Here is a 12,866-nt window from a genome sequence, read left to right on the forward strand (position 1 = left end):
TCCAAAGTTAGCTAAGTTCCCTTGATATATATGCAAACACATATACATACAAACATGCATACATCAATACAGATATAATATTATTTCCCATATATATGTTACAAAGATTATCTTTGTGTCAAATAAGATATTATATGAAAAATTGCTTGTAAGTTGGACAGTGCTTAGTATATATATATATATATATATATGATATTATTAATAATAATAAAGAGGTTTTCATCCAATAGAGACCGTTCATACAGTCTCTATTCTTATGGACAGAAATAGATATCTGTTCCTTATGACCTATGCTAACTATCTTGATAAGCCTTGTTTCCCTATCACTTACCCAAACTTAACAATGGTTCTATCACAAGCTACCAGGCATTAGTCTCCCATCCCACTTCCCTACATCATTATTTCCATTACTACCCATAGAATTTTACAATTGGGAGAGATATGAGAAGTCATTTAGTCCAATGTACGCATTGTATGCATGAGAAAACAGACCAAAGAGTTCAAGTGATATTTTCAGGATCACGTAGGTACTGAGCATGAGCACTTAGACATGGATACAGATTTTGTACTTTAGTCTAGTGCTTTAAACCTGATCCTCCTATAATCTAAGCTCTTTTATCCTGTGCTCTCATGCTCAACTGCCTCAATATTGGAATTTTATGAAACCTCAATTTCCTGCTTCACTCTGGAAAATTTCCAAAGTTTATTCCTTTATGTGCTCAACTTCCCTAACTGTCCAATATCCTGGGAAATATACTAGAGCTAGAACAAAAATATTTTCCATTAATGTTTCAAAGAAAAGTCCAAGAGGTTAATGGCATATATGAGAGGAAGGAAACTGTTTATTGAGCATATGCTAGATGCCAGGCACAGTGCTAGGTGTTTTTGCATGACCTCATTTGACCTTCACAACTCTGGGAAGATGGGTATTACTATATCTGTTTCAATAGCAGAAAACAAAGACTCAGATTGTTCATCAGACATGCCCAGAGGCCGCAATATTTGTAAGCATTGGCAACCAAGTCAAACTCAGGTCCACCGGACTCCAATACCCATGTTCTTTCACTAAAACCGCTATGTAATGTAGCCCTTTGGAGCAGAAAATAATCAGTGGATTATTTATTGAAAGACCACAATGTAAAGTGCTGTAGGAGACACCAAAGAAGAATGGAAATTAGCCTCTGCCATCGAGTAGTTTATAATGGATTTGAAAACCACAAACTATGATATAGCAGGAAAAAGCTTAATGCTTAACCATATTTTATTCACAGATGTATTTGGAGTTAAGAGAAGAATGTTTAATGTGGGCTGGGTATCATGTTAGAGGATATGAGGCTGGAGCTGGACCTTAAAGAATGTGAAGAACTGAGATGAGATGAGTTAAGACAGAACACTCTAAATAGGAATGAAGAGAACAGTGAACAGAGGAACATTTTCCTATTTGTATATAAAAGGATACTTGTGTAGCATTTGTGTGGTACAGTGTCATGGCTGTTGTGACATGGCCAATGCTGGCTGAATAGGAAGCAGCAGATAATAAGATGGCATAAGAAGACTAGGATCATATGGAGAGTCTGGACAACTAGACAAAACCACAAAAACAGACAATAGATAATTTAACCAGGTGAAAGCATATTGAGTGCAGAGAATTAGGAAGATTGTTTTTTAATAGTTATAGGATTTAAAAAGACATCTTAAAAGAAGGAATAACAGGTCTTTGTATCAAGTTGTTTATAAGAAAAAGTGGAAGGGTAAATCAAAATGGCTAGAAAATCTTTGGAGACTGGTAACACAAGACTGAAGTGGGATTGTTAGGACTTTCAATAAACTAGGGGAAAAGATGATTGTGTTTAAGTAATCCTTGGGGCAATGATATGTAACGGTTGAAAATGTGGGGCTGGAATATGGTATATGCCACCAGAGTAAACAATTCCTAGAGCTGTAGAACACATAAAAGCACTGGTGAAAAAAATATAGCCTCAATGGGCATAAGAAGAGAAGCCCAAAAGAGGAGGCAGAAAAAGAGTGGTCGGAAAGAGAAAAGAATAATCAGAAAAAAAAAAAAAAAGTCACTGTCACAGGTGCCAAGATAAAGAAAATCTCAAAGGAACTGGTGGGTGCTCTGAGTCAAGTAATGCAGAATAGTTGTAGTCATTTATTGGCATAGACATCTGTGCAGCTGTCTGACTAGTATTCCCTTTCCCCTTTCTGTTGGGAACTGCTTCCCCACCTACATGATTTCCTCAGGGGCTGCTATGTTTTCACATGACCTCCACTCATTGCCACAGCTGATTAAACCCGAGTTGGCATCTGATCCAATCTATGCAAGCAGAGTCCTTTCTTTGAATTGGAACTGGGAAAAAGATCCAGTCTTTTTCCAGTGCAGAGGTTATAAGATGTAAAACAGTGAGATTTGGGTGAGCATGTTTCCATACCTAGAGACAAAAGATGCGATGAGTTTCAGGTTATATCCAAATCCTTGGTTAAACACTGCTTCTGAAGCCCAACTGCAAAACTGCAATACTGACTTTTATATGGTTTGGCAGTTCACTTTTACTTTTGATTCTATGAGCCTTTTTTTTTTTTTTTTTTTTTGCCTAAGCTAGTTTGAGCTGAGTTTCTCTCTTGCACCAAAAAAGATCTTGATTAATAAATCATGGAAATCTTTTTCTTCCTTATCAATCTGTTTCAATTTCTTCATAAAGATTTAGGAGAAAATGCCCATGTCAACACACAAACACACTCAAAGTATGGTTAAATTTCAATTGCATTTTTATGAACAATTTCTTCTCTTATATGAATACCACTGAAGCATTTTATTAGATAAATCAGTTTGAAACAATAATTCCCCCTTTTGTTCAGAAATAAATTCTTGAGTCATCCCTTCAATGGACAATATTACTTCATGGACTGTGTGGGCTAGAACTGAGTGGTTATGGAGCCAAAATTAAATTTCATGGTTTCTCTGGATCCATATTCCTAGCAAGAATGATAGTTAAGATTTTAACAAGTCTACAACTGGCAAGACACCATTATCAGTCAGCACTGACATTGGCCTAAATTATCAACATTCATGCCAGTTGAATTTCAGACTTAATTTCTGTGATTCCTGTAATAGTCCTACAGATGTTTCTTCCTATGATGAAAGAGAACTTGGTTTGGGGAGTCAACATGGCACACATGGATTTAAAGGAAATGCCAAAGGAAATGAGTAAACTTTAAATCAACTTACCAGGTTTCCTACTGTTAACACACAGCTGAATTGATCAGTCATGGGGTAGTGCTCCATGGCCATAAAGAGTGTATTTAAAACAATGCAAACTGTGATGGCAAGATCAACAAATGGATCCATAACAATTAAATTCACAAGATGCTTTATTTTTAACCATGCATTGCAGCAGTCCCAGATCAAGAATATGTTGGCAAATCTATACCAGCATGGTGGACATTTCTGTCTAGATTCTTCAAGTTCTGGGGGGACAATAAGAGCAAGAGCAATAAACACTAAAAATGGATTATTGCTGCTAGTAAATTATACGTTATTTGATAAAATTCATTCTTATACGTGGGGATAGAGGTATGTTAGCTTAACACACTTGAAAATCTCATGAAATATTTTCATAATATGCTAATTAAAAATGTCAGGTAAATAGACTTTCTTTTTTTTTAAATTAAATACAGAAAATAAACACTTTGAATTTAATATCTGTCTCAAAATAATGAAGAAATGGTTGCTAAATTGCTATAGTCTCTCTTTATCAAAACAGATTGTATAATAAGCTTTACAGGAATATTAAATTTATTATACAATTATTATTTTTTCCAGAAGTATCTTTTTAAAAATACCATGTTGAGTGACTTCTCTCTTGATTGTCTCTACATCAACAATGATCTTACATTGAGAATGTGTATAGATTCTGGACCAAATCTAAATCTGTGATTTATATATACATATAAATTTTAGAATTTTAGCATAAGATATAGAAAAGTACTAGTAATTTCAGTGGTAAAGCCTGTTATAAAATAATGATTATATTACTGTTTGGACATCCAATATACCAACGGTACAAGACACCACATGTAATTGTTTCTTTCTGAAGAACATATGTTAGAATTGACTTACAAAATAGACTTACAAAATTTCAATAATAAATGCAGTATTCCTCCAAACTTCAAGGAGTGAGGATTTTTTTAAAAGAATAAATAGGAGAGTAATAGTCCAAAGGACATTCCTGTGTGGCAAAAGCAACAAGCATTTGTGCCAGCTGCCATATAGGAGGAATGTGATGCTTGCTGTGTATATGGAACATGGAGGAAGGAAGACCTTTTAGATTACCTTTGGGAGTGGAGCACAGGATTTTATTTCTCCTATTCATTCATACCCCCTTCCCATCACCATTCCTGTGCCTGGAGAACCCAGACTAAAATCTGAGAGCAGTGTTTCCTCTGCTTCCATATGCCAGGACTTAAAAAAGTATTGTGTTTACTCTAATTGCATAAGAATAATGCAACCTAAGAATAAATACTGATTGATGTACTGTTAAATGGTGGAGTATGGTTTTAAAGACAAGACATGGACATGAGTCAAGAAGAAATAAAGTCAACATTACTTTTTTGTAGTCAATATGACAAAACCCTGTGATGATACCTAGGTCTATTATACACTTCTAATTTTGGCTCTGAATGCTAAGATTGCTTTCATATTGCTATAAAACATTTTTGCCTTGGGTAACTGACCTGGATAAGCCTAGAAAAAGAAAAATAGTTCCAAAAAAACTCTCAATTTAATAATACAGTTATAATCATAGAAAGCTGACTATCCCATGGCCTGCAACTTACCCTCCATTGTGTTGGTCAGGATACTTGCTATACTCACAGCCCTTTGCCTTCCAGAGGAATCTTCCAGCATTTCCATTGAAATCTGGTAGGAACTTAGCCTTCTCTTTCTAACTTCTGTTTCAGTGGTGGTGCCCTGCAAACCAAATACTGATGGCTCAAACCACCCTTTTCAATAAATAGTACACCACCGCACAACATCTTTGGAGAATCATGCTTTTTTTTCAAGTAACAGTTTTAAGTAATAAAAAAAATTTATTTTACTGTTAATTTATAAACCCTTCTGAAAAAAGTCACAGGCGTTCCACTTTAACAAGGATTCACTTGTATTCAATTGTATAAGGCAATTATATTATGGAAGTATTTTTATTAACCTGTCTGAATTTTCAGGGAAAATTTTCCTAAGCATGCTTAATGTCATGTATTGCATTATTCCACTCAGATATACAACTATTTTGTTACATATCAGTGATTAATAATCAGATTAATCTTCCCCCAAAACAAAAAAAAAAATACGATCAAATAGTCTCAAGGCTGAGTTATTTTCTTTGAGGCCATATTGAAAATACAGACATATATGGGCCAAATTTTTTCCATGCACAAACACAGATGTACAATGAAATGTGTGTGCTTTCCTGAGATTTCTTTAATTATTTCATATGTTGTCCTATAACAAATTGCATTTTATTTTAGAGCTATTTAAAAGTAGCACTGTAATAGAGTTGTATGAAAATTGCCTATATCAGTATATTGGTGATTGCAAAATTTAACTTTAAGTATCTGAATTATATAGAATATGAGTAGAAAATTATATAATTCTAGATGAACATATATCTAAACCAAAGATTTCTTTTTCAAAGTGCCCATAGTTTTGTTTTAGTAAGTCTACTGATTTTCTAGATAGGTACTTTATCGTACACTCCAAAAAATGGGTCCTTTGAACCTAAAGCATTTGAAAGCTATAGGACCTGTACAATTCAAGTGGTTCTAAAGACCATTGTTTTCCACTTGATTCTATGTTATTTTTGGGAAACTGGATGGTATAGCAGGCTAAACTGCCCAGGCCTTGATTATTTCAAATCGGTGTATAATGTCAGTGGTAGCTAGTTTATCTACTATCACCTCTGGCGGAAGTTGTCCAGGAGGTGACGTCAGGGCTGAAGGTCCACCCACCAAGGAAACCACACCATTGCAATCCACAGTGCTGTGCATCTTCCCATTTGCTGGAAGCCCTGGCACCATCCTGGATGACATACTGGCCTGACTAACGTTACTGTTGCGTCGCTCTCCGTGTCTGTGCGGCACAAACAGTGAGTCTCTCCTGCTCTCGCTGTCTTCAAATGTGCTGTGCTCATCATCAGCAAAGTCATTTTCAGAACCGACATCCTTTGCTCGACCTCTAAAGCTGAAAATGCTTGTTTTGCTATTGCGCCTTGGGGAAAACAAGGAGCCACGTATGCTCAACAGGGACTGAGGAGAGAGCAGGGAAGAAAGGAACAGGGGGTAGAAATAAAATTATTTAATAATGGTCTTAACATTGCAGAATCTATTTGCTCTTTGGTTAGAATAGAATTGCTCTTAAACATGGGTAATCAAGTTTGTAGAGAACACATATGTTTTGGTATTTTTATTAAATATCGTAACTGAAATTTAAGTATAAAGAGCGTTTTTCTGTCTAACAAGCTTGATTTGCAATTTACTAAGTGTGCAATCACTTTATTTAATTCTCACTGTAGTGCTGTGAGGTAGATTGTACTATGATACTGTTATAGATGAGGAACTAATGTGTGGAAAGGAGAAACATTTCTTTTTTGGTGGGGGTGATGTTTACACAACTAGTAGGCAGCTTCCACTTTTAAATCTTACAACCTGAAGGGCATTGTACCAAATATTTTGCTTTTGAATAATGATTTTAAAAAAAGAAAACCTCATCTTTTCTACATTCTCTTTTTGGATTCTAAAAGGAAATTAGTTTAGTCCTTCTCTGGACCTGTTTGTCCATCCCCACATGGGAATAAAAGTCATAAAACTTACCTTTGGCTAGAAAAATGATGCTGTCCTCCAAATTTGCTAACAATGTCCCAAATGGCTACTAATAGCTCACCTTATTTGAGAGAATATAGGTCATAGCAAATGCAACAGAGAAGATTCCTAAATTGCCATATAAATGGTTTTTATTTAAAATTTAACACTAGTTTAAAAAAAGCGCACACACACAGACATATATATTTATATATAATCTTACCAAAGAGGGTGATGGAGAAGATGTGTATCCTTCTGATCACGCTTAAATTATACTACAAGGAACTGGATGCGTCAGGAAACTTTATTATCTATGTTCATATATAAATCAAATAAACTGCTTCTGGTACTGCAAAGCGGGGTCTTGGCATGAAGTATCTTTTTCACCCTTTTTGAATGGATTTTAAACTGGCAGCAAATTATTATATTTATTCTAGCTTTGGTGATAATTTTCTTAAATATCTCTGTTCAGTCTGCAGAATCTTTACTTACTCCCTCATTGTTAACAGTGGCATCCCCCTTGCTGCCCCTGCTTGCTCTCTTATTCCCTCTCCTGATTCTCTTTATAGGCAAAGTAGAAATTGCAAATTTACAGAGGTAGAAAGCAGATTAGTGGTTACCCTGGGAGGAAAGACAGGTCAGGGGGTTAGGGACAGTGTTTTGTAATATATATGCTATATGCCAGCAGCAAACGTGCCTGGACCTTTCCTTGCTTCCTTCAAACTTCAGGGCAAAATCAACTAAATTTTAGAGGGGGGAAAAAAACATTGGAAGGGCTCACTTAAATTTATTTTTGGTCTCCCTGCCTAATTAGGTCCATGCTGGCTTTCTTAGTACTTATTTTTAGCCTTATTTTTAAGGCTTTTCCCAGACTGCCAAGCACCAGATTAATCTCTGTTGCCCTCAGTCTCAGTGATGTTCTGGAAGGATATTCAATAGGAAATGTGCTGTTCCTTTGGATTTGATTAGATTCTCCACAGTACCTCTGCTGGCTGTAGAGCTCATTCAACCTGAGGCTGTGTCTATGTGATATTCAATTCAAGCAGCACGTTTGTTTACCCAGTGCCAGACCATAGTTAGACTGATTTTCCATCCATCAAAGTGATCGAGATTAGGCCTTTTGAAGTCATTAATTCACCGCATTAATAAAGAATGCTAATTTAAAAAAATCTCCTCAGACTTAATCTAAGTTATTAATATAAGCGTTGGTTATATTCAGAATTCGTATTTTGAAACTTTAGTGCACATGTGAATTACTTTGAGGGTTAAAAATACAGATTTTCTGGGTTCCTGCTTTTTGGATTCAGTAAGTAGGAGATAGGACTCTGGTTTTGAATCTTCAACAGAGATTCCAGGTCATTCTAATGCAGGTGGACCTCACCCTATACCTAGAAAACACCAACTTGGACTAGGATGGTTTCAGGTAACCGTCTTAATATACTAATGTTCTGAAACTGTCTTTGGAGACTGAAAATTTGTCTTGACAATGTTGGTTTGGAGTATGTGCCTACATACACAAGGTGTCTGCTATATGCCTTTAGTTTGCATGTTTTTATGTTGGGATGTTTTCAAAGGCGTTCCAGATTTTTGAGTTTATTTGAAACTTCTATTCACTGTTTGGAAAGTATAATAATGGTGTGAGCACAGCTTTCAAGGCAACAGGGACTGAAAAAGAAGATAACAAAAATAGTATTTGGAGAAAATAAACCAAAAATAACACCCTAGAAGATGCAGAAAAGTGGAGGGAATACCCACAGCTGTGGCAACCCTTTCTGAAGGCAAAACAAGCTTTTATGCTGTAGGAATGAAAAGGCCATGTTTCTGTGCCTCAGACAGGTTGCAATATAAATCCCAGGTTTTGCTTTTTTTGTTTGTTTGGGTAGATACTATAGTTGTTCCAAGAAGATAAGTATGGATGTTTTTTCTTAATTTTCAGCAACAAAAGGGAAAATAGAAGAAATTAAGTCTGTAAGATAAAATGCTGCATGTAGAGATTGAACTCAAAGTGGATTGGGAAAAATCAAGATGGAAGATGACACGGGATTTGATGATGTTCTAGTAGAAACATACAGTGAGCATTTACTGGAAATATTCAGAATTTCAAATTAAATCTATGTGCCTTATCAATGCCTTCAACAAATCAACAACTACAGCTAGGAAACACTGGTTTAAAATAAATTGTCTCAATATGTCCAAACAAAATCTTTGGAGACAGAATAAGGGGAGAACCACTATTTATTGTACACCTTTAAATACTCTTTTGATTTGACCTGTGCACATGTATTATCTATTCAAAAATTTAAATTATGTAATAAATGTAAAATAACATTTCAAATTTCTGTTAGCAGAGGGCAGGATAACCATTACATATGCCCTCTCTCCTCTGACATTTCAGAAGATGTATTTATTTTGAGCAGCATACCCTGCCCATCTAATGTTTCCGGGCCCTACCACTCTTACTGATTTTCTTTCCTACCAGATAGGGTCCTTTTCTGTTTGGAAAATCAGAAATTCTAACCTGTTTCTGGCATATTTCTGTTTATGAGTTGTTCTCTGCCCATCTTTACTGTGATATGTAATATCAACCCTAACAGGCTATTTCTTTTATTTATAGATCTCTCTCATTCTCTCCCTCCCTCTCTCTCTCTCTCTCCTCCCCCATCCATCCATCCACCCATCCATCCATCCTTCTGTCTATACAAATATAAAATGAACTATATATAATACATGTATATATTGATTTTGTTTTTAGTATTAAAACACTGGTTGTCAACTAACTTCCCTCTGCTGTTGTCTCCTTGCCTCACTCCAGCAACACAGACCTCGCAGATGCTTCTTGAGCATTCCAGCCATATTATCATGTGCTATAGATAGAATCATATCCCCCACAGTGGTATGTTCAAGTCCTAAACCCCAGTTTTGTGGATTTGAACCCATTTGTAAATAGGATCTTTGAAGATTTTATTAATGTGAAGTCAAACTGAATCAGAATGGCCCTTAATCCAATATAACTGGAATCCTTAATAAGCAGAGGGAATTTGAACAGAGGAGGTGGAAGAGCCATATGACCTTGTGACACAGAGACTGAGTTACAGATTGCCGGCAAGCCACCACCAGAATACAGACTTCAGAGAAAGCATGATCCTGCCGATGCCTTGATTTTGGAATTATAGCCTCCAAAACTGTGAGAAAATACATTCCTGTTTAACCCAAATAATGTGTAGAATTTGTTATAGCAGCCCTGGCAAACTAAGATACCGGGTCAGGGACTTTGCACTTGCTCTTTCATCAGCTTGGAATGCTCTTACCTGAGATAGACTCAACCCTCACCTTCTCTAAATCTTTGCTCAAATGTCTCTTTCACAGAGAGGCCTTTCCAAATCACCCTATTTAAAATTCCACCTCTGATTATCACTCCTGATCCCCTGTTAGTGATTTATTTTTTTCCCAAAGCACTAACCAATTTCTAACATAGTCTGTGACTTATTAATTTTGTTTATTGTCTGTTTCCTCTTTTATAATAGCATTTCCATGAGGTCAAGGGAGTGTATCTCTTTTGTTCACTGAGATGTTCTCAGCATCTAAAACAGTTCCTACCACATAGTAAGTGATTAATAAATGTGTTGATTGACTGAATAAATTAAGCCACAAATTTTTATTTGAGCACAATGATGAAACAATAACAGAGATAATGCTATATTCAGAAACATATAAATACATTTAATTAAATAATGCCACATATGCATATACATCTGTGAGTAATTGAAACTACTCAAAGGATTTAAATTTCCCTCATTTGGGATTCATTCATCCACTCTAACTTCATAAGAGCCTTACCACCTATATTTATCAGACAGGCTTTCTCTCTATTACTTAATCCCTTCAACAATTCTCTAATATAGGCATTATTATACACATGTCACAGAATCTTAAAAAGTAAAAGTGACTTGACCAAGGTCACAGAGCTAGTTTGGATTTGAGCTATGAAAACCAGTCTTTGTGCCACAATTCCTTATGATACAGTGTCAAATACTCCTAATTCTAGTGACTCCTACTATACTTAATATGCCAAAATATCAAGGATGAGAGTAAGCAAAAAAAAAACAAAACAAAAAAACAAACTTCTGGTTTGAGAAACTGACTTGCCCTATGGAACTTCAAATTAATCCCAAATGTATTATACTGATTTAATATCACATTTTATATTTGTGTTATTCAAGACAGCAGTTGGTTAGCTCGATACTGACATTATCTTTATGATACTGTTTTTGTCATGTAACTCTGTGTGTTTGTTTTGTCCTTACACAAGAATGCAAATTTTAAATTATTAATATAGATTCTGATTTTTTTAACATTTTAGGTTATTATATGCAGTATAAATTATAAAATAAACACCCACTGATAACTTGCATATCCCTTTTCCTCCCAACCAAAAGGTAAGCACTCACTATACCGAATTTTGTGTTTATCCTTTTTTATATTGTTTTATGTTTAAATTTTTGTTCTTTATACAAAGAATATCATACACTTTAGCTGATTTCCAGTTTTGTATTTTAACTTAATTATGTAGCATGGCTCTCAAAGCATTATCTTTAGGATATAGTTCTGATTCACATTAACATGATTAGAAAGAGTTAATAACTAATAACACATACAATTCTAATGGAGCCAAACAGTGTCCAACACTGTAACTGTACTTATCTATTTCATAACTATTTACTTTTTACATTATGAAACCCATAAAACAAAAAACTGCAACTATTTCTTCCTCCTAGACTTGGAAATACACTGAAGAATTTGGTAGCTGACATTAAATCAGAGCAAAAAGAGCCTGTCTTCAATTTTGTTCTAATGTAGAGCATTAAGGTCATAACTTCACTCTAATGTTTCATAGCATTACACTATACCAGCACGATGGAGACTCATGACAGTGCAGTACTTATGTCAAAGGATAAAGGCAAAATCCAAAGAGACATTTCCTTTCAAAATTCATACATCTGTTACAATCACAACCTCAGATTATAAGAACAAAGCTCATAAGCAAAGAAGTTCATCTGAGATCTCAAAATGGAAAAGATAAACAAGAGATTGTAAAACTATATCACCAAAAAGAAAAGTCTGGTAGGTTGCGCGTGCACACACACACACACAAAACAAATAGATTAAGAAACATGGTCTCAAAAGAATTAAATGTCTAAAGCTGATTACCTTAAATTAAGTTATTAATGGGCTTAATAAAAATCTCTTTCAAAAATAACTTATGATAAGAATTTAAACAACTACACCAAATGGTAGTTCTTTGTTTCTCACTTAAATTAAATATTACAAAAATACAATGAAACAAAATGCAACAATTACAAAAGCAATTGCAATAACAAAATTCACCTTAGCAATTAGTGGAAAACCATACCTGATGAGGGGAGCAGAATTTCTTCTCACCAGTCAGTCGGTTTCCATCCATGGAGAAAAGGAAGCTTCTTCTTTTGACACTGTCTTCAGATTCAGATTTGGGAAACCTGTCTCCTCCTTGGTTGTTTCCATCAAAGTGCTCCCTTTGTCTTCTTTTCTTCCTTCGGTTCCTCCACTCCTTAGCACTTTTGGAGCTTAATTTTGATGCTTCTGAAGAACTTTCCAAAAGCTCTCCTAATCCACCTATTCCACTGAAATCTCTTGAAGCAGCTGATGCTGCTGCAACTGCCTATTGTAAAAACAAAACAAAACAAAACAAAACCAGGCACTATTTAGAACATGTAACTTTGAAAACAATTACTTTATGGTACAAAAGGTGCCATTTAAGACTATTCTTCATGTTTGAAAATTATGTCTTCTAGTCATTTCATGGTGTTTTAGCTCAGGAGTTTACTACTTAATAATAATCCTTCACCTTTAAATAAATAGTGTAAAGCAATATGCCAGCCTATGCATTAAGGCACATTTCCAGGGAAGTCTTTTTTTTTTTTTTTTTTTAATTCTGTTGAGATTAATCTCAGTGTGCTCTTTTAAATGTC

General features: G+C 35.1%; 1 protein-coding gene across 8 annotated transcripts in view; it reads right to left on the minus strand.

Moving 5' to 3' along the window:
* Positions 1–12,866, minus strand: part of SCN3A (sodium voltage-gated channel alpha subunit 3) — a 114,988-nt gene that overhangs the window by 52,573 nt on the left and 49,549 nt on the right. For 3 of the 8 annotated variants that reach the window (XM_037849283.1, XM_037849282.1, XM_037849284.1), the window contains 4 exons: positions 12,269–12,556; positions 5,959–6,306; positions 4,840–4,972; positions 3,233–3,471 (listed from right to left, as the gene is read on the minus strand). In XM_037849283.1, the coding sequence (XP_037705211.1) occupies positions 3,233–3,471; positions 4,840–4,972; positions 5,959–6,306; positions 12,269–12,556 (1,008 nt within the window). Of the gene's footprint in view, positions 1–3,232; positions 3,472–4,839; positions 4,973–5,958; positions 6,307–12,268; positions 12,557–12,866 lie in introns of those variants that run through there. The other 5 variants (XM_037849287.1, XM_037849288.1, XM_037849285.1 and 2 more) reach the window with 3 other exon arrangements.

The sequence above is a fragment of the Choloepus didactylus genome, chromosome 9 (assembly GCF_015220235.1).
Source record: "Choloepus didactylus isolate mChoDid1 chromosome 9, mChoDid1.pri, whole genome shotgun sequence".
NCBI classification, from domain to species: Eukaryota; Metazoa; Chordata; class Mammalia; order Pilosa; family Megalonychidae; genus Choloepus; species Choloepus didactylus.